The 25,618-nt window shown below is 40.4% G+C and overlaps 1 protein-coding gene and 1 long non-coding RNA gene across 6 annotated transcripts in view; one reads left to right on the forward strand and one right to left on the reverse strand.

Moving 5' to 3' along the window:
* The window catches only part of TkR99D (Tachykinin-like receptor at 99D), a 62,958-nt gene that overhangs the window by 18,689 nt on the left and 18,651 nt on the right, over positions 1-25,618 (forward strand). The window contains exons 1-4 of one of the 3 annotated variants that reach the window (XM_022848037.2): positions 176-279; positions 902-1,282; positions 4,580-4,872; positions 15,164-15,367. In XM_022848037.2, coding sequence (XP_022703772.1) covers positions 1,160-1,282; positions 4,580-4,872; positions 15,164-15,367 — 620 coding nt within the window. In that variant the 5' untranslated portion in view covers positions 176-279; positions 902-1,159. Of the gene's footprint in view, positions 1-175; positions 280-901; positions 1,283-4,579; positions 4,873-15,163; positions 15,368-25,618 lie in introns of those variants that run through there. The other 2 variants (XM_022848036.2, XM_022848039.2) reach the window with 2 other exon arrangements.
* LOC111268860 (uncharacterized) lies at positions 9,517-25,202 on the reverse strand. 3 transcript variants are annotated; one of them, XR_002685429.2, is made up of 4 exons: positions 19,685-25,202; positions 15,308-15,365; positions 14,890-15,091; positions 9,517-10,550 (listed from the first exon to the last, which is right to left on the reverse strand). It is a non-coding gene; the product is annotated as an uncharacterized LOC111268860 (long non-coding RNA). The 3 variants fall into 3 exon arrangements; XR_015314389.1 differs by lacking the exon at positions 19,685-25,202 and adding an exon at positions 17,904-19,672; XR_015314388.1 differs by lacking the exon at positions 19,685-25,202 and adding an exon at positions 16,087-16,224.

Genomic DNA, 25,618 nt, shown 5'->3' on the forward strand with positions numbered 1-25,618 from the left:
TTCTGCTCACTCGTACCGGTCGATTTTTTTCAATGGCCTGTTGTAGCCCTACTTGGTTGCCGGTAGAGTTCCAAATGAGTCGTTCTGAGCAAGCAGCAGCAGCAACTAATAATGTATGATTCTTTTCCAATCCCGTTAAATACGTAACGTCGCAGCCACTGGCGTCAGTCTGTATTTTGTCACAGAGTGCAGAGCTGTGCCTTGCTTTGGCGACAATCTAATTGGCACATTATTGCCGTATGTGACCCACCTTCGACCGTTTCAGTGGTAGCTCAGTTGGTTCGTATCTCTCTAGAGTTCCGAGGACGGAAATACGATTGAGTAAATCATTTTGCGTCAATTCGTGTGGTACCCGTACGTCAAGCTTCTTATTGCGGTCGATTTTCTTTGAATGCTTTAAGGCTGTTTCGATTTTTTGGCGACGCCATGTGTTTACTCATGTGTTGAGTCTTTGCAATATTTTCATTAATTTTTCGTATAATGAGTCGGCCACTGCTTCTCTTAGATAAAGATTTTTAGGCGCTATATTAGGGACTATTTTGGACTGCGTCTTTCGCCTGAGACTCTGTGTGCCTTTATCGTAATAAAATTGTAAAATATAGCATTTTCATACAAAAATTTATTCTTAACCTAACTGCTAGCAGTAAATATTAGGAGCGCCCTCTTTTTGCATGACCTCAATGCGCAATCTTTGCCCCCGTTTTACTATGACATTATTAAAACAGCTTTAGTCACATTAGTTTCGAATAATTTGATCATTCAGTATAACTTTTATTAACAAATAGCAAAAATTAAGCAAAAAAAAATTAAGTTCATTAACAAAGAAATAAAATTCAATTAACGAAAAGTAAAAGTTGCTTTTTTATATTTGTTTGGGTGGCGTCTGCTGTGTGCCTTACAGAACAGAGCGGATGCGTGTTGTGTACAGGCTCAATACGTGAAAGACAGACGGGAAGTGGCGGTGGTGAGCTGATAAGGCCGTCCGCACAGCGAGCATTGACAACATACAGTCAGCAATCGGCCGCCGATCGACGGTACGTAGAAAACGTGCTTAATTTACATATCCATAGGCTGTTGATAAAGCGTTAAGGTTGAGCTTATTAAACTGGCTCGACCGGCTGCTTTCGCTCACCCCGCCACCCCCTACGATCGCCTCATAATGGATGTCCTCGAGGAGATGAATCTAACCTTTTTTAATATATCGGAGGTGTTCAAAATATATAGATCTAACTTCTCCTTCGAGGATACCGACTATGCGCTCTTCATGCCCATCTATATGGAGGTAAGTTGATTTTAAGCAAGCATGTTGAAACCAAGTTCTTAAAATAGCTAACGCATTTCTGTCGGTTCGCATACACGAACGCAGCAATCGTATCCGCATGTACCAAAATTCATAACTAGGGGCTAAGCAAAAACATTTTGTAGTGGAAATTGAGAGTTACAGTTTTCTTCTTTAATTTTTTTTATTGAACTTGTTCAGTAGAGAGGTTAGCCTTTATTTTTCTTTTAAACGGAGCTGGTCTTGCTTCTACTCGTAATTGCTTTTGCTCGATGTCAGCTAACTAATAACTATAAGATCCGGGATGCCGAAAAAACAGCAGGTAAATTTTGACGTTACCCATTGTAACCTATAATCAATTCACATTTAGAAAAAAGCTCTCACTGTTTTTGAAGTGCATATTGGTCCTTCAGTTCCTTCGCTTAAGGTATATCGAAACTGTTGGGTTTAAACTCTCGTTGAACGGATATTGTGACACTCCGTTTACCGTGTCCGGTATTGCTTTGCTCACAATATTATAGCTTAAGATTTATGGCTTCACTTGCGCAACATAATTGTTTTGCTTAGCATTACCATACAACATTTCAGAACGTAAATACCGTTGCTTTTACCGTTTCGTTCTCGGTGCAACTTTTGACGTCAATCGTTTTGCGTATTATGATTCGTGAATGGCATCGTAACATAGATTTCTGTAAAAGCGTTCATCATTATGCTTTATGACACACATCTTTGTAGGGAAAAATGTTTTGCGGCACAAACGCTGCACCAATAGTCTTGGGGGTTGCTTGCCTACAAGAGGTGTTAATATTATCGCAATTTAGTCTTATTAAGTTTTTTTTTTTCTTTACCGTTATTTGTTAAACATTTCCGGGCTCTGCACGCCACAATGGAACGTGATACGTTTGAGATTGAGTAGAGTCCGTTTACGATGTGCCGGCTGGGCTAAAAACCAGGCGAGGTCTGCCAGATTGTCACGCGATAAACACGACAGGGTTTGCGATCCATGATGATGTAAAGTTGGTAACGTTTTTGTAAAAACCTATTATTGAAACGGGGAGTCCGTTCCTTTGAATGGCTATGGCTCATTTTCAGTTGATTGGCTATGTGGACAAACGCCAGTGCCGCATCTGGGACTCAAGTAGCCCGGAACGTTGGGCACCATTTCACGTCCATAGAATCAGTGTCTCGTGCGGCGTTTTTCTTCAAAAATGATTGATGAAACAGTAGCAAGAGTCAGTGGTGATTTTTATCATCACAGCTTTGAAACCTGTAAACCGAAATGAGGGTATGAGATGCAAACAATTTTTGCTTTCAACAAAATGTGACAGATTGGGATTCCATCAAATCACAGATTGGTTGCTTCGAGAAGCGACTGGTGAAGTTAATCCTGAGCTATACCGAAGTGTGATTTAGTATTGTACGGAACAGACCGAGTTACGCAACGCACTCTGGAAAGGCGTTTGGCTAACATCGTTTTGCACGAGCGGTGCAAATTGGACCCCCTAGATTGGGCGAACATAAAAACAAAAACATGTATAGAAATTGGACATGGAAATGGAGATGCGACTCTTTGTGCAACCAAGATTAATTAATACACTAACCTCTAACCTAGTGACGTTTATATCTCTGTCAGCACATTTGGAAAGGCTGTTCTAAATGTTTTTTTTCCCATCAAGATGCTTCAGAAAAAACTGTTCCTACTGAATGATGAATTATGTCATTCCCACATAATTAGTAAAATGCAACCCTTGTATAGCTCTATATACGATAATGTCAGACGGGGATATAGAAGTAGGACATTTCGAAATCAGTTCGGCTTATTAACAGTATAAGTACTATTACCTTGATCGACCTGCATGATCTGACGATGTCTGGCCAGCTGGTGCAATCTAAAATTTGTGTGCAAATTTAATATTTTTTAATCACCTATATGTCCTCCTAACATCCTTTATGTATTCTTGTATACACAACACCTCTGTCTGACGTAGTATTGAGCCCGACGAGTTGTTGGCTGCTGCCTCATACGTAAATGTTATTTATGCACTCGAAAGAGAAGCTTCTCGCGGAAACCGGTACCTTTCTAAACGGATTTGAGGCGGCCGATCTCAATCGTCCAAGCATGTTTAAGTATATTTAAACAGCTATTTTGTACGAGTTTGTCTTTGTTTGATATCCTAACATCGTTTCAAATCGATCACAAATGATGGTCCCCTGTTTCGATTTGGTCTTTCATGAAGATCAGGTCCGGCTGTGACCGACGTCTGCTAATTTTATTCTTGTCCGATAATTGCAATTCAAGATACATTCTCTAGGTATACGAATACGTAACACAAATATATTTAGTCTGTCGTCGAAGGTTTTTGACTGGTAACAAGAAAGGCCACTTTACATAGAGTATTATATTGGTTTTTAAACCCTATTTAGTTGAGTTGAGTTTCCTATAAAATCACAGTCCATTTTACCACTGACAACTTTCTCTACATATAGTTGCTACAAATAGTTGCTTAATGAAGAGTTTAAGAGCACTCATAATAGAAAGATTTGATTACCCTATGATAGCTTAGAGGGTAACGTATTTGCCCTTGGGAAGGAACACGTTATAGTATAAGTTCGAATCCGGATATTTTGTTTGATTTGGGGGTCAGCCGTCTGACGGAACGGCGACGCCGGGCCTATTATTCGAAAGATAGATTTACCTATCCGTTTAGCTGTGGCAGCTGCTGACTCGACATCAAACGCTTAATGACAGAACTTCTAACTGTGAAAGTTGTGTTCAGCTATTAGTGATACTTTAATTTGTACATTCAAAACAATCAAAATCATACTTTTTATATTTTCGAGCTAATTTTAAGCGAGCGGAAACTTACTTTACTTAATTTAAACTAATAAGTTCATTGAAGTTTGTCTCCTGCTGATGTTGTACGACTGTTAATTTTATGCTACATTGGCTTGCTTTTTATTCATTTACTTAAATGCAACAAGCATACCTAAAAGGTATTTTCGACATGGTTCTCTGTTTAGCAAACAAAAAAAAGCTAAAATTAGCTGTTATTTTAGATGCGGCGGCATTAACCGAGTAACGCTACGAAGCGAATTTGCTTTAGTCGTCGATCGACAACAACTGTACACATTAAATTAAAAAAAGGACAGTTAGGCCTACATGAAGTGTGATATTCTATGTATTTTCTGTGTAAACGTAAAGCAGTGTCTTTCAAAGCGCAAAAAATTAGTTCGCTAGTGTATACTGGGACTATTTGTTAGTTGCTTGCTTGCGGTTCATTGTGCCTTGTCTTTCTCTAGGTGATATGGTGCATCCTGTTTTCCGTGATGATCGTCGTTGCAGCCTGTGGTAATCTCATCGTAATTTGGATTGTCTTAGCTCACAAACGAATGCGTACCGTAACCAATTACTTCATCGTGAATCTGTCAATAGCCGATACGATGGTGTCAACGCTCAACGTTATTTTTAACTTTACGTTTATGCTACGGAGCGAATGGTGGTTCGGGGAATGGTACTGCAAATTTAGTAACTTTGTCGCTCTCGTCAGTGTATCGGCAAGTGTGTTTACTCTAATGGCTATCTCAATTGATCGGTAAGTTCCACATGAACAGTTACAGAGTCAACTGTGCATGAACTGTATTCTATTTAGCAAGATACATCCTCAAGTTCATTGGTGCTTTCTACTAGATCTCTAGAATAGTAATAGTAGTCCTATGGTATGCATCTTGTCCTGAATCCAAGTCCCTTTACAAGTCTACTGTTAGTAAACAATTATATAGGACTTTGGATAGCTGTTAGTCTGCTGCGGGACGAGCGGAAGCGGAACGTGCGTTCAGACAAACAGCTTATTTGCGCCATAAAAAAAGTGAATCTGAATTAAAGTTATAACAATTAGCTGGAGATAGGATGGTGACCAACAGAACCAGCAATGTCTACAGTGAATGAAATAATTTAAAAACGAATCAACTGAGTACGTTAGGCATCTTCGTATAGCTGACGTAATCTAGAAAGTCAAAAAAATTTACTCTGAATGGTCTTCAGATACTCTGCTTCATAGCTTCGCCACTAGACCACTTGTGTCTCCTTGCTTCTCATGAGTATTCGTCTTTCAATAAGATCACTCACTCTGCATGTGGACCATTGAACTATATGCCCTCGTGCATTTGCATAAGCGATCCTTAGTGGTTTTTGAAAGAACTATTAGACACAGACCAACTCCTGAGGTACACCAAGCTTCCGCCACGAACGGAAAAGCTCTCACAGCTGGAACAAATTCGTCTACGGAGCGCAACTATGCTGCGTCACATCTTTCGCAACCTTATTTCTTGAATGATTAACCTTGTCGTTCTCCGTAGGCCTTCTTCGGTTTCCCTCGATAGTACAAGTGCCTGAAATAATTGTTTACGAGGGATTTACAGTTGTATCAAATATTAATAAGGCGCTGATTCTGTGTGCACCTACAGAAAACAGCAGAGAATGATTTACTAATTTTGCCAAAGCGGTGCTCAGGCGACGACTTATCGTTCTTCTGGAGCCAGACAAAACGGTAAAGCATTAGGCCAGGTTTGTATAACAGAAGGAAATTTGCCACTACAAAAAGGTCTAAATTAAAGGTTTTGTACTCGGGCAGCGACAACACTATTACACTTGGTGCCTCGTTTCTCCATTTGGGGCAAACTCCTGAAGTTCGCTAGCTTTTGAGCTCCACTTCGTTCTAAATTGGTGCACCATATCTATGCGGATTTTGCCCCCTTCCTGAAAAGCAACTCTGATCGCTTTCGACAGGACACGGGAGTCAGAGGTGAACTGAGTTCTGGTTTGGATTTCACAAGTAAGAGAAGAACAGTAGAACTAGAGAATAATAGTAGACCTTGCAAAAACTTCGTTTGTTTGGTCAAACTTCAAGCGGACGAATTCAGGCTGGTAGGAAAACAGGGCCTGTCAGAAACCGCTCCAACTAAAAATAGTATCCATTTGGTAGGCCAGCTTTTCGCGCTGTGCTGTTTTGTTAAATTCTGCTGCTCGATAGTCAAATCACCGATAATCGATTCCGAGTTTTGGTTGTCTGCACACAGCTGGTATCTGTGTGGTGCATTACGACAGGATATAATGCGTATACGAGATCATTGTGAGAGTACCATTTTTGAATAATTTTCTAATAAAGTACTACTTTCTTCCGTTTGCCGGCAGTTTTAGTTCTGGAAACCTTACATTTGATACACGACAGTATTCAGCACTCTGAGGCAAGGCTTCGAACTTTCGAACTAGTAAGATCAATACCTTTGGACGATTTGCGCGTGCGTTTCGTCGTTATTTCCACATTAAAGTACGCACCTTTAGGGTTTTACAATACTTGCGTATACATTGCAGTAGATCAAGTATTATAATTAAAATATATGAATAAATACGCGTCTACCATTATGTGAGCGGAGAGCCACTAGCTTTGAAGCATCCGTTTCCGCCAGGGAAGAAAAGCCAGTTTGCTTCCTTTTGATGGCAGAGTTAGGGTGATATGGCCACTATCGTAAAAATGTTGATCGAGCGACTAGTCGGTAGGGGGTCGCTCATGGTGGTACCTACGAAAAAAGCCGAAGGGATGAGTGCAAGGGACTCTCGAAAAAAACGGAAGTTTTCATTGGATTAAATCGTGAGCTGAGCGCGTAGCCATTTGCAAGAAGTAGTTCGCGGTGGTCTGGTCACTGCAGAGTGTACGTGGTAAAGTTTTTAAAGCTGTGTGAACGCTTTCTCTTGACTGAAACGGGCTTGCCAGAATAGTTCTTACATCGTTACACAGAACAAGGCGAGACATTTAGCGAATACCAAACGGTCCCTGCATGAAGAGACGGGTGTGTAACTTGATTTTGGCTTCTTGGACAGCATTGGAAGTACAACGAGGTCAGTTCTTTTCGCTTCATAACCTGTACTCACATATGCTGAGTAGTCAGTATTGTGCAATATTATATGCCGCAGAGTGCGGCACTTGCTGGCTTGAGCGTGCTAAGCTAATTCTGCTAGCTCTGCATTATGTGGGCACGGGGCTCGACAACGAGAGTACAGCTCGATAGGCTACCAATTTGATCACCATGACCCTCATCAGCGGTGCCCTCCTATGGGCGTATAAATTGGCCAGCCATTGATGGGCGCTAGTAAGGAGCGTACTGCAAAAAGATTGGAAAATAAATTGCTTTGTACTCATACAAGGCATCTTCTATCGTTCTGACCCAAATAAATTACAACCGGTGCTTCCGCAGGCAGCAGAGGCCTTGATATACTGGGGTCTTTCAAGTGAGAGGACTGATCAGCGCCTAATGGCATGATTATTTTCTAAACAAAGGTGTTTGGGCTATAACACGTCGTGGCTGCGATGTATGCCAAGTAGCGGAAGACCGCAGAAATACATGTCCTCCTGCCTCATCGACACTGCATCTGTAAATCCGCCGCGAAAGGAAGGCTAGCACGGATCCCATTAAGCAAAGGAACAGCCTAGATAATACCTGAGTACTATTTCGACAAGACAATGTACGTCGCAACGACGAAAGGCTTCATTGTGTGAGCTTCTTGTCGCGGGCTCGTGCAAGATATAGTCGGTGCCACCGGTAAACGAAAACTGGAGTGGGTGGAATCCTAGTCGACACGCGTTCGGAGAGAGAGATCCGGAAGAAATCTGAAAAGTACGGCGTGATGTTGAACCCTCTGAACCTTAGTATATACCAACCACCGAATAAGCATATCCTGCTGGATAAACGTGGGTGAGTAAACATATGATAAATACATGTCTTCGACTATATAAGCACAGACCGAGTGTGAAGTTTCTAAAAAAGTAATTTTCACCTCTTCTGTGTCGGCCAACAACGAAGCAGGCTATTGCGTCTCATAAAAATGTATATTAAATAACATGTTTTTCTATTCTGAATAAAGTAAACTTAACCGATTTACTTAAAAAGCTCTACAGGGCTAGAATATTTCCTAGCCAAATTTCGTCTGCCAACAGTGTATAGTCAGGAAAGTTCACCATATCCGCTTGTAACAGTCTAATTTGTATGAGCCCAGAGGGAAAAACACCAAAGACCCAAAGTCAATGCTTAGTGGCTGAGCTTCTGTCTTTCGAAGGCTACAGTGCAGTGAAAATTCATCGAAGACCGGTGAAGACATTAGACAAAAAAGCAAAAACACGGTCCGTGTACAGTGTAAATAGACAATAAGTGTTAAAGACCAGCAAGGAGGTAATCAGATGTCGAGAGCCGATGGACAAGAACACATCGCCACAGTCTTTTACAAAGAAATTTTTAGGAAACGTATATGGACTCCGAAGGCTCTGTTGGCCAAAACATGGTATTTCGTATGTACCGTGTTACGCAATCATAACCCAAATACTGAAAACGCAGAAACTAAGTAAAAAATTGGTCCCCCGTGAATTGAATCCAGATCAGTGTGTTCCATGTGCAATTTGTGTAACTTTAATCGACAAAAAAACTCGTGTAGATCATACCACAACTATCGATGAGGCACGGTTGAACTTTAACAGCCAGCCGAAAAGGAACCAGGCGAGAGAAATCGAGTTCGGCCGCAGTATCGAACCTCCGGCATAAGGTGATGGTAAGAACTGCAATGGATATCATTAGCATCGTCTACTACGAGATACACGCTAAAAAATGATTGCAGCCCGCCATCTAAAGAGTTCCTCAAGAGACCCATGGACCTTCATAAATTCATGGGGATTGTTGGCACGCTATCGTTACACCAGACCTCATCGTCATACGTCAATGACTTCCTGCATTGAGCAAGTGAATATCACACGTTAACCTTGCCCTTGTAGCCTTGCTAACGTAGCCTGCCTGTTGTTTCAATCCAAATTTCCTTAAAGGGACAAACTGGTGGATAAGCATGTTTCACTATCAATTCATTTCGAGAAGCGACAGACATACTACGTGCAAGTACGCGAATTATAGATGGCTTTTAAAATCTGCCAGAACTATAGGACAAATGGGCAAAAATAAAAAGTGCCGCCAACACATTATTAGTTCGCTGAGTAGGTTTGTAACAGCCTAAAATAAACAATCTCCGAATTTTATTGAGTTTTTTAATTTGTTTGACTTAAGACTGAATCAATTTGATTCAGCCTGGGAAGGCTTTGGCCATGGCTTCATAGGTCTGTGGGATCTTTTGCACAGTGTACATTGTTGAGCTATTAGCTCCTCGGACTCGTGTGTTAAGTTCCGTCCAGTACACGGACATATATGTACTTACTAGCCCGCCAATTTTCATCAACTGCTGAAAGAGAAAATGCTGTTTTGACTTGGGGTGATCTGTAAACGTATCTAGTAGTCATTGAAGGAATAGAAATTTATTTAATTGAAACCCCTTCCAAATTTACCATATACAATTACAGTCAGAATTTCCTTGTTATCAGTGTAGATATCTCTTCTACCTGTAAACCGTGATCTCGATTGGCAATATGGCCAGATATTCAAACCCAACAGGAATGACGGAAGTTCTGTGTGATGTGTGGCTATTGGTCCTGGATATTTTAAGCCTCTCGTTACTTTGTTATTATACATACGAGCTGTACATAATATCATGTTTTCAGTTATTATTGTGGAAACCTATGATGCGCTATAAGTAAAAGTCTGGTGAGCACTAATCGTGAATTTAGGAACATGTAGAACACCTCGTGTTTCGTCGTTCCCAGTGGAAATATTACCTCGATCAAAGTATATTATTTTTTTCAGTGTTGCTTTTTCACTACATATGCAGTCTTACTGCACGTAATGTTGTCAGAATTGACGTCGTTTACCGTCACACGTAATTTAAAGTGCGTAAGAGCAAGAAAGAAGTAAAAGAAAACCTCTGTGGTGTCTTTTCAAGAAAACACTACGTCATTTAGTCACAATGGGTGTTGTACCATGTATATTCTGACCAATATACATCAACAATAAAATTACATTTACGATTTTTACGCGGAAAAAAACAAAAGCATCCATTTCGAGCTAAGTGGATCTCGAATTTCTGCATGTAGACTTTAGTGAACAGAGATAAGTATGTCTATATACTCCATATCATCGTTTGTTTTAATGAAATTTGATTAAAGGTTGGCCCCGAACGCTGTAATTCCTCTCGAGATGTCTTTCAAGCCCATGTGCATTATCTTATGCATTATTAGTCTTAAACCTAATTCAACAGGGCAGGTTAAGAGGTTGTTCGAAGTTCCTTGGACGAGCTTAGAATACGCCTCACGCACCAGTCACAAGGCTAGTACACGATGCATTTTACCTGAAACGATTAGTAACACAAACGAAAGGCTCACAAAGACGGTACCTCGTGGGTGGACGATCGCCTTCTGATCTAGGGAGCACTTCCCGCTTCGGTCTTTTAAGGTTCGGTCTTTTAAAGAACCCGATCCACAAAAATAATAAGGTGTGGTTACAAGGGTCTCAACACACAATTTCTAAGTATATTTATACCGCGATTCGCTCATAGAGCCATGTTATCACAATGCACCTGTTGTATTTCATTTCTTCTTATACGCGTTTCTGAAGTCAGTCTGTGCACATCAACGCTTTCTAGTACTCGTCTCGCAATTAATTTTTTAGTATTTTGCCCGACAGAGAATCTGGGTTCGTTCAATTTCCTTGTTCAATTAAATGACGGATCCGGTCCGTTTTATAATAAATAAGACATAAAGGGCGCCACTTTTTGTTGAAAACAGATTGCTGAAGTGTTTTTTTAGGATCAATTGCAATTTAGTTTCTTTTATCTGATGGTCTATCTTAGACTCTGGCACATCAAAGGAATTAACCTCCTGCTTAGTACATCGGTCGGTGCTGGCGCGGACAAAAGTTAAGGGCCATGAGTCCTTGTGGAATAAGTTTATTTAAACAAATCGCAGACTACCTTAGCTTTCGTCCAAGCACTAGTCTACTGGCTATCGTCTTTGAGTGCAAGTATTTCAAAACCGACCTTTCTTTTAAGAGGTAGCAGTGCATGCTCACAGGACCTTGCCTGATCTTTCAAGTAAATAGTTTTTTTCGCATTAAACTCTTTTTTTTTTAACTCATATCGAATCCTGCACTCCTTATCTATACTTTCTGTAACCTCGAATTAGCTTTACGGTCGATGTACGCCCGTAGGGTTTCAGCCACAGAGACGATTTTTGAACACAATGCCTAGCATTGACTTCATGTATTATTCCGTGCCAAATTACGCCTGATCTGCAGAGAATTCGACGACGAAGGTACTTTACTAGTCAAACGATTGCACTTGTCCTATAATTGCAGTGCAGTCAGCGCTTCCGTCTGAGTCATCATTCTCTCCGTAAAATATTCTCAGGTAATTAGATTGAGTGGGAAACGGTTCGTCTGCGACTCCGAGCACAGAAAGAAACCAATGAAAGCTCTGCTTAACGGCTATTAAGAACAGGTCTCCAATAGATTTTAGTCTGTTTAACTGAGTAAGTGTCTCTTTCTCATCATACTAGTATCATCACACTACTGTTTACCCTACTGAGTGCGAAAGTCCTTTATGCATCCAACAATTAGGACTATAAATTGTGTACCCTAAAGCTCTTATAAATTGTCTGTTAATCGCCTTCATCCTAGATTCCGCTTAGCGCAGCATTAGGCCCCTCAGAAATCATTGGACGGCGCTACGCATCTAGTCGCCATGTGTCACATTCATACTGATTATTTTATAGGTCGAATAGGACGTTTTCTCGTCGGCACAAAAACATCACCCGTCCTAGCCATAATGATCTTTTCTAAAAACTTGCCATCCGCGACATTTTCGTTTACCCTTGTTTCAACAAAACGAATAATATTCAGGTTATGTCTATCGGCTTATGAGTAAGGCTTCTCAGCGGCCTCTTTTCCTGCTATTGCTTACGTTTTTCAACAGAAGTCCTTAGAATATTTTGCATTATAGTTATCTACAATTAATTACGTTATCTCGATAGTGTCGGAGTTTAGTCACTCCAAGAGCAGTCGCTGAAGCTTTATTTATTCTTTGTGCTATATTCAAAGGTCTTTTCGCATCGATGGTGCATTTACATTTAGACAATGAGAATTTTCGCACAGTTTCTCTGTCTAGATCGAAGTTACGTATATCTGATGCAACAGTTTCGTTGATGTTTGTGAGCCTGTTTTCGCGCAGATTCACCCAAACAAATAGCAAAAATTCGAGGTAGAAGGGTGTTGGCAAACAAAACAATATAATACTATATTAAAAATGGAAGGGCCATCATATTGTCAAAGCAATCCGGTCAAATATCCCTTACGCAATTGTCCCGCCTCAAATAATCTTATAGTTCAGGTAAGCTACCGCTTCCTCCAGTCAACATTGAACGCCGTCAACCATCTGTATGCCTTTTCGTTTTCCACGTCTACATTAGGCTAATTTCCGATATTCGGAAAGATACTGTTAGCGGTGTCTGCCATTACAACAACTGAGTGCTTATTTACGACGTTCATTTTGTGGTCTGTGGAAATCACTATATTTGGTAACCAGACATGATACCTTCGGCCTAATTGTCTTCACGACCTTAATATTAAGCTCACGAGCTGACTTTTTATGACCTCAGTGGTTTCAAGGCGTTTAAAAATTATTATGCACCTCATTGTGTTGTGGACCCTGTTAACCCTGTCTGAGATTCTTATCCCGGATCTCTTATTTGGATCAATTAATGATCTCTGATGTTCAGACGAAGATGTCCCTTAAGGTCCCAATTGTATTTTCAAAATAGAAGAACTTCTTATTAGAAGAATGTCCGCTGCGTGCAGCTGAAAGCAGCGGCATCTGGCTGGGGCAGTTCTAAGCCGGGTCTAGATTTGTTGTCAACAATTTCTACTTCGTTCATTCTCCAGTAAACCTTCATATCGCACATATCAGAAATAACTCCTACAATCTATCAGCAATGTTGACCCCGCTTCGCAGGGCGTTTCTTCGTTTTGTTTCTCAATTACCATAACCAAACACTAAGGCTTGCCTTACCTAATATAAAGAACTTTTGACGAAACATGTACAGGCAATTAATGTACCTCTTCAATAGTCTGAATCTTACCACGAGCCACGATCTGTGCACTAACGATCAGTCGTTTTTATCGCTGTAAAAAGTAGCGTAATCCAATAGAAAGTTTATAATTGCAATTACGTTTATGTTAATTCTGCATCATGCTCTTCCTCGAAAAAAAACTTAATTAAATGTACGCCTCATATGATTTCGGTAGCGTTCGATATAACATGGACCATATACTACTATACATTTAGTGTTTTAACGATGGGTCACTATGTAGCCAGCTGTTCAGTTTCGAGAGGTTTATCATGAAGTGTTTTTTTTTGTTTGTCTATAGAGGTCACTGGAAGTACACTCGATCCGAAAGCATTTAAATGATGAATACTTTTAATCCATAATAGTACTGGGATTTCTTTAGTACCCTCTATTCGACAGCTGGGGAATTCAGTTTAATTGTTTATTGCATTGTACACTTGGCTAATTATATCGGATAGAGTCACTTTTGAAACAAAGGCGTGATATGCTCGTCTGTTCGAGCTCCGGAAGTTTAAGTGTGTTCCTCAGTGCATCGTCCGTCCATGTTTCGCTTCTGCGCCGGAGAAACTTTAATCAAAGCCTGGCGATCGATGATCATGATGGAAATGTTTTTTTAAATTGACCCTGAGTTTAACAAATGCACTGCCCAGCTGTATCGTTTCCCAGGAGCCGTTTGAGCAGTGACCGTCATCCAGTCTGGAAACTGCCTCCGGCCTTAAAATTAAGATCATCGAGGAAGGCCCTACTGGCCATGGGTACGATGCTTTTTGAAGTTCTTACAAAACTTGTAAGACTGAAATAGATCAACCTAAGCGATCAAAGCCTACTTGAAACATTTTTTTTATTGAAAATCGTAAAAGATTCAATCGTCAATTGACATTAGTTAGCTATTTAAATCTCGGGCGCTATAAAAAAACATGTATTTTAATCCAGTGATACCTGTCGTGGACATTACCTACCAGCTATAATGTTGTAAATGTCACTGGGTGGGAACGAGGTAGTGAGCAGACGTCCGGCAATTAATTAAAATTACGTTGGACTTTAAAAAAACCTGCTTGAGACAAAGTTTTAGTGGAAATTAGATCAAATTCGGATTAGGAAATAACATTTTGAACGACAAATCGAGACCTACGTGACGGAAAATGCACATAAGATTTTAGGATAAACTTAATAATGTGATGCGTATACGTAAGTGTCTGAGTATGCAGACCAGTTAACTGTGCGTGTTCCGATAACGTTTTTCTCTGACTAATTGTCAGAGCTTTCGCATCGAGTACATCTACGTCGGGATTCTCTAGTCTTGACAACAGAGCTTGTGAACTCTATGGTGGGCGCGTGATATACTTCCGCGATCGTTCTTAGCGCTGGTGTATCGCTGGACATTAGCATACGGTGCTATGTAGCGGATAACGTATCTGAAAGATACTGGTACTAATTCGAAAATTTGCTTGCATTGCCCAAAAAATGATCAGAACCTTTTGGACTAACGCTTAGGTCACGTTGAATACGGATATATACTTTAAACTAGGATAGTTATATTAATATAACTAGATATAGGAAAATCCGTACATGAGTGGTGTCGACTTGGTGTGTGAAGTCGAACATGAACGAAATCCTATTGCGCTAGCCCAAAGCAGGTAGCCGGAGAAGTTATCAAAATGATAGGAACAGTTTGAAGTCTTCTAGGGGTTGAAACGTGAAGTCTAGCCTCGCTTTGTTCTGCCTCGCTGAACAAAAAGTCGCCGTCGGAAAACCTAACCTGTTACGTTGCCTAAATAAGAATAACAGTTATTTCAACATAGAATTGTTAACAATACGGCTTATGTCACGTTTCCCTCACCAGGTATATGGCCATCATGCATCCCCTTCACCCTCGAATGTCCCGTATGATGACACTCAATATCGCGCTGTGCATTTGGCTGTTAGCGGGTTTGCTCGCATGTCCACAGTACGTCTATTCAAGAGTTAAAGAGCAAGACAACCATACCGTTTGCTACATGTTCCTTGATGAAGATGGAGAAATTACCGAAAGTCGCGCCGATTACCTGTGAGTACCGTTTCAATTATTTAGATATTCTCTTAGGTATCTGACAGACATAACGTAACTACAAGCATATATAAATGTTTTAGAGACAATAATAGCAAGGAAACAAAAAACATTAACGTAACACAATGTCTTCAGATGATTTTGGTAGGAAGGTTTGCTTGAACATTTCTTTCTTTAATTTTTCTACTGTTACCAGTTAGCTAAACGGTTTACAAGATCGAATCGGCACAATGACATCGTGTCGCGTTCTTGTCCCTATGCCTTCCTGTTGCGTTTTTACGTACGTAACTTCTGCTTCTTGTTAGAGTGCGGCCTGTATTCCTATTTTGCTCATGTGCTCGTTTCTATTCATTACGTATCATTCCGATAACTTAGGCTTAAGAATTTTGACTAATGGCTGCGCGTCGCTGGCTAACTTTGTGATATCTAAAAGAGCTATTTCGGATAACAGTCGCTAACCGACTGTATCCGACTTTGGTGAACCACGTTCCGATATCGTATATTTATATAAATACGACGCCGGTTCTGATGTGTCTTCTAGACTAGAAAGTATGTTACAGCGTATGTATCTAACTGACGGTTTTACACTTAGTAATTAGGTCGTTTTATTTTGACCACATTCACTTTGTGGGCATAACATACACTCGTCGATCAAACATTAACCCCTATAGCATTCGAAAGTCATGATCAATGAGCAGCATTATATTTTTGTAACTTACGTTTATCTGCGCCTAGGTGTTCTAGCGAACCTTTACGGTGCAGCTACCGAAGGCATCAGAAAAATTAAATATCTATGTATATGTCGAGTATAAAGCACAAGCCCATGTTGCATTTTGACGAAGTTCTTTCTTTCGATCTTTCCTAGCCCATGCGAACGATTGACAACAGCCACCTGGGTCATTCCTGGCTCTTCAGCGTGCTACTGACTGATTGCGCCGCGTCTCACTTAAGGGGTATTCACAGTTCACCGTTGCTCGCTTCTTGTGGCTGTACAGACCGTGGTTTGTCGTTCAAGATGAGGTCTCCGATTCTGAGACGTAGTATACTGATAGGTAGTAACGCTGACCGCACGTTTGCGTTCATCTTCGCACATAATTATTTCTGTCTCGGCAACGCTTTTCGCAACACGAAGATGGTGACGAACGCGATGTTCGATGTGGGTTTTTTTAGCTGCACAAGTAAAGTACGAGAGCACTTTTTCTGAAGGCAAAAGCTTAATGAAAACAACAGCACACACAACCTAGAACCAGGACAATAATTTCGGGAGGTTTCAACTAGATACGATCAGCTGATCCGGGGCTGCCGCCGCGTGTCCGTTTCCGCGAGGAAGTTTCTATTCCATATTCGTCTGCTGCTTGTTCTTTATGGTCGGCTTTTGCCCCCTCGAATAGCCATCTCTTTACGTGTTTTCACTTCAGATTCCACTAAAACGAATCACTAGCTAAACCAAACCCGTAGCTGACCGAAGGGTCAGCTGTTACCAAATTCTGTTCCTTTTTGAAGGCCCATGTACGTACAGGCGGCCGGTGGCTGAGCCTATAATGCATCGGCTCGTAGAAATTTTGTGACTGCAAATGAACACAAATACAAATGTCTACGACAAATGTGCGTCGATGGATGAGCTGCTATCTGCATTTTAAACGTATTATCGTTTTATTCGAGACACGCTTCCAAAGAAATACCCATTATTGACTAGTGGAGTCCATTTGTAATTCATATTTAATTTTTATTGCGACTCATCCAATTCAATACTGCGCCACGGCTATTTAAGGACGTTCGAAGTAGAATGCCTAGGAAACACACAGAAAACCCTGTACATTTTTTTTTGTTACGAAATACTAGTCGTGTGTGAAACCAGTAATATCTTCAAAGGATCGTCCCTGGGTGTCGATAAATTTTATCTGGGACATTTGGCTCGAATCTCTGAGAGGTTGTCGAATTAATATTAGGGAAACGGCGCCGTATGCTAGTTTTCTTTGGTGTTCCTCCGGAGGCTGTTTCGTAATTTTCACTCTGTCCTCTAACGTGATTCCGACATAAATTCAGTGGAATAAGTCTATTAAGTCGCCGTTCAGGACAGAAGAGAATAAAAATGAACCATCCGTCATTAAAGGGCTATAAAACTTACTTAGTTCTACGAGAGGATAACACAAGTCTACTACAGCTAATTAACCCACAGGGATGTTTCAAAATGAACAACGTTCTCCCTGCCTAAGCTTCCCTCGAACACCCATCACAACTTCAGCCTATAAAAGAACACAAAAAAGTTTCCTTTTTACATCAGGTTTTTACTCTGGTTGCAACTTGTTTACATTAGCAGTTGCAACACGAATTGAAATAAGCACATAGAATAAGAAGGGAATAGGTCTATGTATATAGACCACAACCTAAACTCCAACATTTCGGTGTTCCTACATATGAATATATATATATTATAGTGGACTAGTTTAGATTTGCCGTTGGATGATAGAAACGAGCACCCGACAAACACTCGCCTTACACTTATATTGCCGAGGACGTGTATTTATTTATATACCTGAACTATGATATTCGACCTATTACGATTAGGCCACGCTTATCCAGAGGGGTGTTCGTACCCCCCTATCGCTATCCTCAAACGGTCGGGTATAACGTCACCAAGCACTGCGCAATTCTCCTGCGTCGGACTGGATTCCTTTATTTCAAAAGCCAACTAACGCATCACATGCACGACTTTAACCTTCGACGTTATCGAGGGCGCCTTGCACGAGCTCAGCGACAATAAGCTTCCGTCGTTTTGGCCTACATACTGTTAACACGGTAATACTCATAGTCACCTGTTCCCTCTGCCCAATAGGGTACATGCTCATATTTCTCTAACAGAGTACTTATTACTCCTTTTATTCTAGCAGAGTAGAAAGAATCGTTCTTCTGCGGTTTTCTCTCGCGGGGTGGCGCACGTTTCAGCCATGTACGCACGCACGTGTTTTTGACTAAATTCCTCTGTTTGACCTCGGCTGCCTGCGAAAGTACAGGTCGAATTATGTGGCATGTCCTACCTTGCTAAGGCTCGAAATGACCGAGCTCGTGGTGTGGCCCAAAATTCGAGTCGCATCTTTTTCGTGGGCCGCATCGTGTTTACAAACCGCGAAATAGCACAATTAGCTAAGACCCTTCCCACCAGTAAGTGCCAGGCTTCAACGCAGTCTCGATTCCCCGGGACTAACTCTGCACAGAAGTCATCAGCGCCACAATGAAAAAAATTAGATGTTGATCTTGCCGTTCTTCAAATGCTGCCCAAGAAGGCTTAAGCTTCATTTTTAGCTCCTTTCAACGTCTCGCCTACTCCCTGTAGTAACGAAAGACCCGTTGCGGCGAGTCGGCCTCTTCCGGAGAGCGAGCTTCTTAGTGGAGCTTGTACAGCTTCTCGTTAGATCTTTCCTACGTCTCCTGGCATCAATCTTGAAACTGAAACAAGCTTAAACCGCTCCTTATAGATGTCTACGTGCTCGCCTTACGACCTGGTCTGATGGCTATACCGGTTCCTTCGTGAGCTGCTAGCACTGTTCTTCTTGAGCTTCCTCTCATCAAAAGCCAATGGGGGCGTCTAAGTCGGCCGGCCGTAAAATCAACTCCCTGGTGACTTTGACTCCACCGGCATCAATTTCACTGCTGCCACCAAAATAAAGCTAGCTGGTTTGGCATATTTGTTGGCTGGCAGCCACGAGAACTTAACAGATACTCGGTGCGCTCATGTGGCCGCAGGCGTGTACTTAAATATTTATTTAAACTTTACCATTTTATTTACTACTGGGCAGCAGGAGCCAACAGTAAAACTAGCTTTCCTAGAGTAGAACAGCGTACGAGTGAATACAAACAACGGCGATGGGCCGCCCGCGCAGCCGCCGCCGCCGCCGCCGTTGTCGTTTGGCGTCAGTGAAATAGAATACACAATCGCATGGGCGGAGAGGGATAACAAACGCATCAGCTATTGTATATTACGTTGCAGTACTTCTTAAGTGAATAACACGACGCTGACGCGGCGGTCTATCGGTTCATCACGTAACTAAACAACACGCATACGTCTCAAGTCTCGTCTATCCATTAGCATCTTTACATCATGATAAACGGATTGCGGTGGCGCAAGTGAGGACACGGAGAAGAAGATAAACAGGATACTTACGTTGGCCCTGGACCTTGTATTGTATTGCCATTGTATCCCAGGTGGCTCCTTTAAGTTAGCGGAAAATATCTTGAACAACCTAAATGCTTAATTCATACACGTATTGGAATAAATCAATAGACCCACCGCATATATGTATATATGATTAATCTTACCCATTTTCATGCTGCCGGAATTTAACCATTACTTGATTCGAATCAGGTGTATAAATGCAGAGTCGATGATTTAATATGAGATGCTTTAATAACGTTAGACTTCGTTTGCTACGCTACTTTACGCTATGACAGTGTAAAATTGTCGGATGTATGGCTGATATCTGTAACAAATCGTAGAAATAACGAGGTGCTCTCCTGATATATATTAATATTTGTGTGATACATCGATATGATTTATTTTCGCCTTGCAGTTTCTGGCCTATTATCCGTAGTGCCCTCGATCTACCAGGGTGTTTAATAAGCAACTATAGGGCAACGGGAAATACGACAACTACCTAATACCAACGGGGTGTTTGATAGAAGCAGCGGGCGTAAAATACGAAATATTAGGTTAGCACGAATATGCTAGATCGACTGTAACGCAATGATGCTAATAAGTTACACGGTGTAAGTCAGGAATTGCTTGATATAACTCTGAGAGTGAGAAAATTATAGATAGTTGACACAAGCCTTCATCTTTGTAACGGTTATTTTCATAATCTAGCAGAACTATCTTTATAAACTATCGCGGAAAACTCGCACGAAACGGACTGAGCAGATTGATTCCCCTTAAAAAGTAACAGCGATCAACCCTATGATAAACCGGGTTAATGAGCAGACAGCTGGCTTCGTCTAGAACCATCGCTGTACACCTTATGTAACTGTAGTCATGTAAAATGTTTAAATTCTATCTACCATATACTGATAATTTTGGCTTATATATTTTTAAAGGTTCGTCTGTATGTTATGTCAGTGGCCTGCGCCGATACGGAAATGAGGGTCCAATATATTTTACTGATTGCAACTTGTCGTATGCTCCTTGCTATATGAGGATATTTCTTCTTGGCGGAGCATCGGTGACACATATATTCGTATCGATAACGAAATTTTTTTTTTCGTTTTTATGCCTTTATGCCTTTTTATGCTAGTAGTACTTCGATGATTTCATGGCCGAGATTCATACAGACCTTTTTTTGTTTTGCAATACCGCACTCTGTTTTGATGTGTAACTTAGGTTAGGCTTAGGAAAGCGAATTTTTTCGCGAAGGCATAGCGTCAGTAAAACGTCAAAGAAATCGCAGGAGTATCAGCTAATGTATCTACCATACTTGCCCACATACAGCTAGAGATAGAGAGAACGGCAGACTCACATCGAATGAAACTCTTTGTGTGTGGAAAGTGAGCCATCCAAACTGTCTCGACCCATCGGGAAGTAGCATCGCAAATAAGTTCGTTGATGATTAACATCCTTCAGTTATAAGTCAACATTGAAGGAACCTAGAAAAACTGCATGTTTACCGTGTAGCTGCTCCAATATTCAATTGTACTGTTTCTACAACAAACAGTCAGATCTTGCAACAATAAATCCATTAGCGTTTTGCCAATCCCTCAGCAGATTAGCCATGTAGAAGAAAACATAGAAAGCCGGTAACTTGTTTCTAGGCTGAACGCCACTTCCCTGCATTCAGCGACTCGTCGAAGATTTTCTATTAGAAGGACTTCGCCGAGCCCTCTATATATGTGATGTTTTACCCCAAATGAGCTTCTTCACGTGAAACCATCGATATACGATTAAAAAAATATCGAAAAGTTCACACACAAACGTTCAAGTGCTCTAGATCTTTTTTGGCCATTTTTTTTGAATCGCCTGAAATAGCCTGACAGCATCTTACATAATAGAATAATAGCATGTAACACAACCTCTATAGCATAGCTACCGCTCGTCACGCAAAGATCCATGTACTAAACTTAGACCGCCATAGCAACTTTAATATTCTCTATGACCATATGGCACTTCGCTTACTAGATTGACTGCGTCGTACGCGCTCAAAAGGGAAGCGTATCTCATTCAGTCTTAATCGAAAAAAGCTAACCAATTTCCGATGGCTGCTGACCAAGTGGATTTTCGTACCTAAGCAGCAGTTTTCATGAATTTGAATTTCAGAATGTCTAGTAATGCTGAGACAAATCCCCTTTGAATGATGTTTAACTAAAATGTGATACCCTAAACGTTTCTTATCTCTCTTTTCGAAATTATTCCGGTTGAGCATATTCGGTTATTGTTCTTATGTGTTCCTATTAGGAATCGTTAAGTTCCGAATATGTTGTATTATATAATTAGGCACTTTTTCCGCTTTCCACATGAGTGGAAAAAAAGAGTTTTTTTTCTTATGCTATATATAAGTAGCACACAGGTAGATTTAAACTAGGGCTGCTCGCCGTTCGATGATAGATAAATCTCTGAGCAAATTATCTATATTCATTGGTGTCATCAATTACTGTCAAGTTAATCTTGAAAGCGTTATTACTAAATTCATAATTATCAGACAACTTTCAGACGTTCTTTGTACGCATTAAATCTTGCGTACATATTAGCTTTGTGAATGATTGTTTACTTTTCGCCTTTATAATGGACGATGTAACATAAATTTGGCCGAAAATCAACAACAGAACTACCTAAACCGCTATAGCATTGCTACACTGTGTCATACTGTTATTAGAGACTGTACTATTAACACCACTAGCGTTTAAACTTTTCGAAAAATGTGATTTTTAATTCTGAGAGCAAACTTCGTCAACTTATTTGAAAGTTCAAGGCCGCATAAATAAGCCTGTGTATGCCCAATCAGATTTGAGTCGGAGCTTTTCTCTTCCGGCGCCACCGCGTACGCCATCATGCATGCTAAACAGAACAGGCAACATTTATTTCTAATAAATATTCGTGGCTTCTAAATGAAGGGATTCGTTCTATGACTTCTAATTCCGCTGAACCGAAGTGCATTTGTCCCGCACCTCTTGGCTCCTTAGCGTTTATAGTTATCCGAATTTCTCTATCTGTTTGAGACATACGTAGGCCACACCATCAGGGATAGCCCCCGTATCATTTTGATTGGACGTATGTTTCATTAATATTATGAGGCAGCAATTGCTATATGAAATTCTATTATAAATAAATAAAGAAAAATATTAGAAATCGAGTATCTCGTAAATGACAAACTGAATGTGAATGATCCCCTAAGCAAACGCAACACGACTTACAAACAATAAATTGTTCTCTAGAACACCATGCATCTGATACTTAAATATGTATAATATAATACCGACTACGAGGGAGGCTCTGTGTATACAATTCGGATGCTGTATGAAAACGATATATAAACGGCCGTCCAATGCCCATCTATAGCGTTTGGTTGACAACAAACATTAAAAAAATTTGTTAATTTGATTGGATCATTACTATTTGACAGAAGGACGGCTGGTGCTAATTACTTGAATTTACTGCCAGAATCTTCTGTTTTATCATTTATTTGGGATGAAAATGACAAGTTTCCTTTCTTTAGGCGTGACGCCAATGGACTTTTTGTCTAGGGTGGCAAAAAGAATACTTCTGAAATCAATAGCCCACCGTTGTCAGCAGTGTAAAAATTATAAGTATTTGCCGTAAAGATTATAAATTGTATATTTTTTTTTACAGTTTAAACCTTAATTATATATAAATAAAGATTAAGGTATAACCATTCAAAGTATGCATAAATATTTCGTTGGGACTCCTGTGTTATCGCCAGTCGTCTAAAAAGGATCCTCTAGGGCATAAAAGTCATAATACAACAAATGCTAAAGGTTGAAATTAGCCCTCGAAATATCCGGATATTTTTTCCTTCCCATTCCACTACTACAATATAAAATAGAAATACTAAAGTTAGTGTATTTTCCATAGTTTTATAATTTTCTACACAATATACATAATCAATCAATTTATGGCTTTATTCATTTGGAGCTATACACAAATATGCTTTGTCTATATTCATCAAACAAAGGCAGATCGGTAACTATGACTGGGGCAAGCAAAGAAAGCGTTGACAGTCTGTCTGCCTTCCTTTTGTGTCTGTTGTCTATTCGATGAGTTACTTATGGGTCATTCGATTTATGCTTCGGCATACAACATACAAGTTATCTAATCAATGACCCAAATTATTTCCTTCGGCAGAATTCGGGAGGTCTGCACCAATCGAGGACTATTTCCAGATTTCGCCATAGCGACTTACCGAGCCTTTTGATAGAATGTTGGTCTTTGTTAACGTTAGAAGTTTCTCCAAATTGCGGTGCCCACCCTTTCAAACCTAGAGGTTTTTTCAGCACATAAATTCGGTCTTCAGTGTCCAGCTGAACGAAAAGGAATCCAGTGAAACGGGTTATACTAACATGTCGTTTTAATAGTAACGTCACTCAACTTCCTTGTCCTCTAGCTCAGGCTGCTCAGAATGAGCATGGTAAAAGTAACTTTTGATTAAATCAAGACCAAATTAAAAGTTTTTAGAAGGCTTAAGGAACTAGATTTTTTTTTTAATATACCCACAGAGTCCGTGTGTGACAACGCAGCTAATGGCTATGATAGACGTTCAGATTACGCGGATACTTACCCAGAAACAAAAAAGGAGCAATAGTTGTTCGTAAACGACAATATCGTGATTTATCGTTCGCAAAAAGAAACGTCAAAGAAGACACTATAGATCACACAATTAGTGCCCATTGATTCTTCAAGTAAGCTTAGAGGTAGTTTCCGGCAGGACGCCTTTACTTAACCACTTGGCATTTATGATACAACAAAAAAGGTCAAATCATCTACGGAAGGGTGTGGGCTTTATCTACAACCTGATTGTCGCCCAATATATTAGTATTTCCATTAAATGAATAGTATACTGCTATTTAAGTTTCTTTAAGTATTTAAGCATTAACCATCGAGATAAGGCACATCAGGTAGCGGGCGCGAACTTCGTCACCTAAGTGCACGCGAAAGGGGAAAAGATAGTTGCCAGGTTCAGAGTTTAACATGAACTTACATTGTCGAAACATACGAACGCTTTCGTTGTTTGTTATATACGCTTAGCGTTGTTTACACCAACTAAGCTTATTCCCTCGTTCGCAAATAGGATGTGTAGCCGATATTGATAATCGTCCGCTGTTAACCTGGACTTTAACACTGAATTCTGTAGGCTAAACTGTCTATTACGTATAAGTGGCCATAGTTCAGGGAAGAAATAAAAGATAAATGGACGAATTCAATTTGATAGCGAAATCATCGATAGGCACAAAAATCTACGATACCGACGACCAATTCCTGACTCGCGCGCGTTTGTGTGGACCGATCGTCCGCAAGGAGACGTCGTACTCGGTCGACGATTACGTCGTAACAATGACTCCGACAATGAACGCGTACGTCGTTGGATTTGAGTAGACTAGAAAAGGAAAGGGGTACTAATTAAACGGATTTTGCAGTAAACAGAGCTCCCGAATGCGGGTGGTAATCAATGGTATAATCTATTATGAATAAAACACACAGCTTAAATTGTAATAGTTTAATAAAGAACCGAATGAACAATTATCATTTGTACTCCAGCGAGCTTTTATGATTTATTAGCACATACGTTGAATAAAAAAAAAGCCATTTACAATTGAACAGTATTGCTACTGTTATTACTGCAACTATGATTATCGCACCATGGTTAGCTGTTAGATTGATGAAACTGATAGACTTTTTAGCTTTAACCTAACCGCCGATGGTGTATGCGAGAAGATTTTGCCACATCGGGTTAGAAAAAAAAAAACACTCACTTCTCTAGCAATTGACATAATGAATGTTTAACCATGACACAGTGCGCAGTTGCGGACAAAATAAACTTACTTACAACTTCGTCGGCTTCGTTCATGAACTTCTTCGTTAGACCTCACATGAACCCGAACGTTTCGAGCGAATACCAGGGCTAGACCGAGAAGCAATCCAAGCTAAATGAAAGATATTCGCGCTATCGTTGGACGCGGCTGAAGGTCGTTACAGACAATGTTATTGAATAACTGTTATCTTATATGTGTCTCGGATTAGTTGAAATCAACGAA

This window comes from Varroa jacobsoni, unplaced genomic scaffold, assembly GCF_002532875.2.
Source record: "Varroa jacobsoni isolate VJ856 unplaced genomic scaffold, vjacob_1.0 scaffold_1323, whole genome shotgun sequence".
Classification (NCBI taxonomy): Eukaryota; Metazoa; Arthropoda; class Arachnida; order Mesostigmata; family Varroidae; genus Varroa; species Varroa jacobsoni.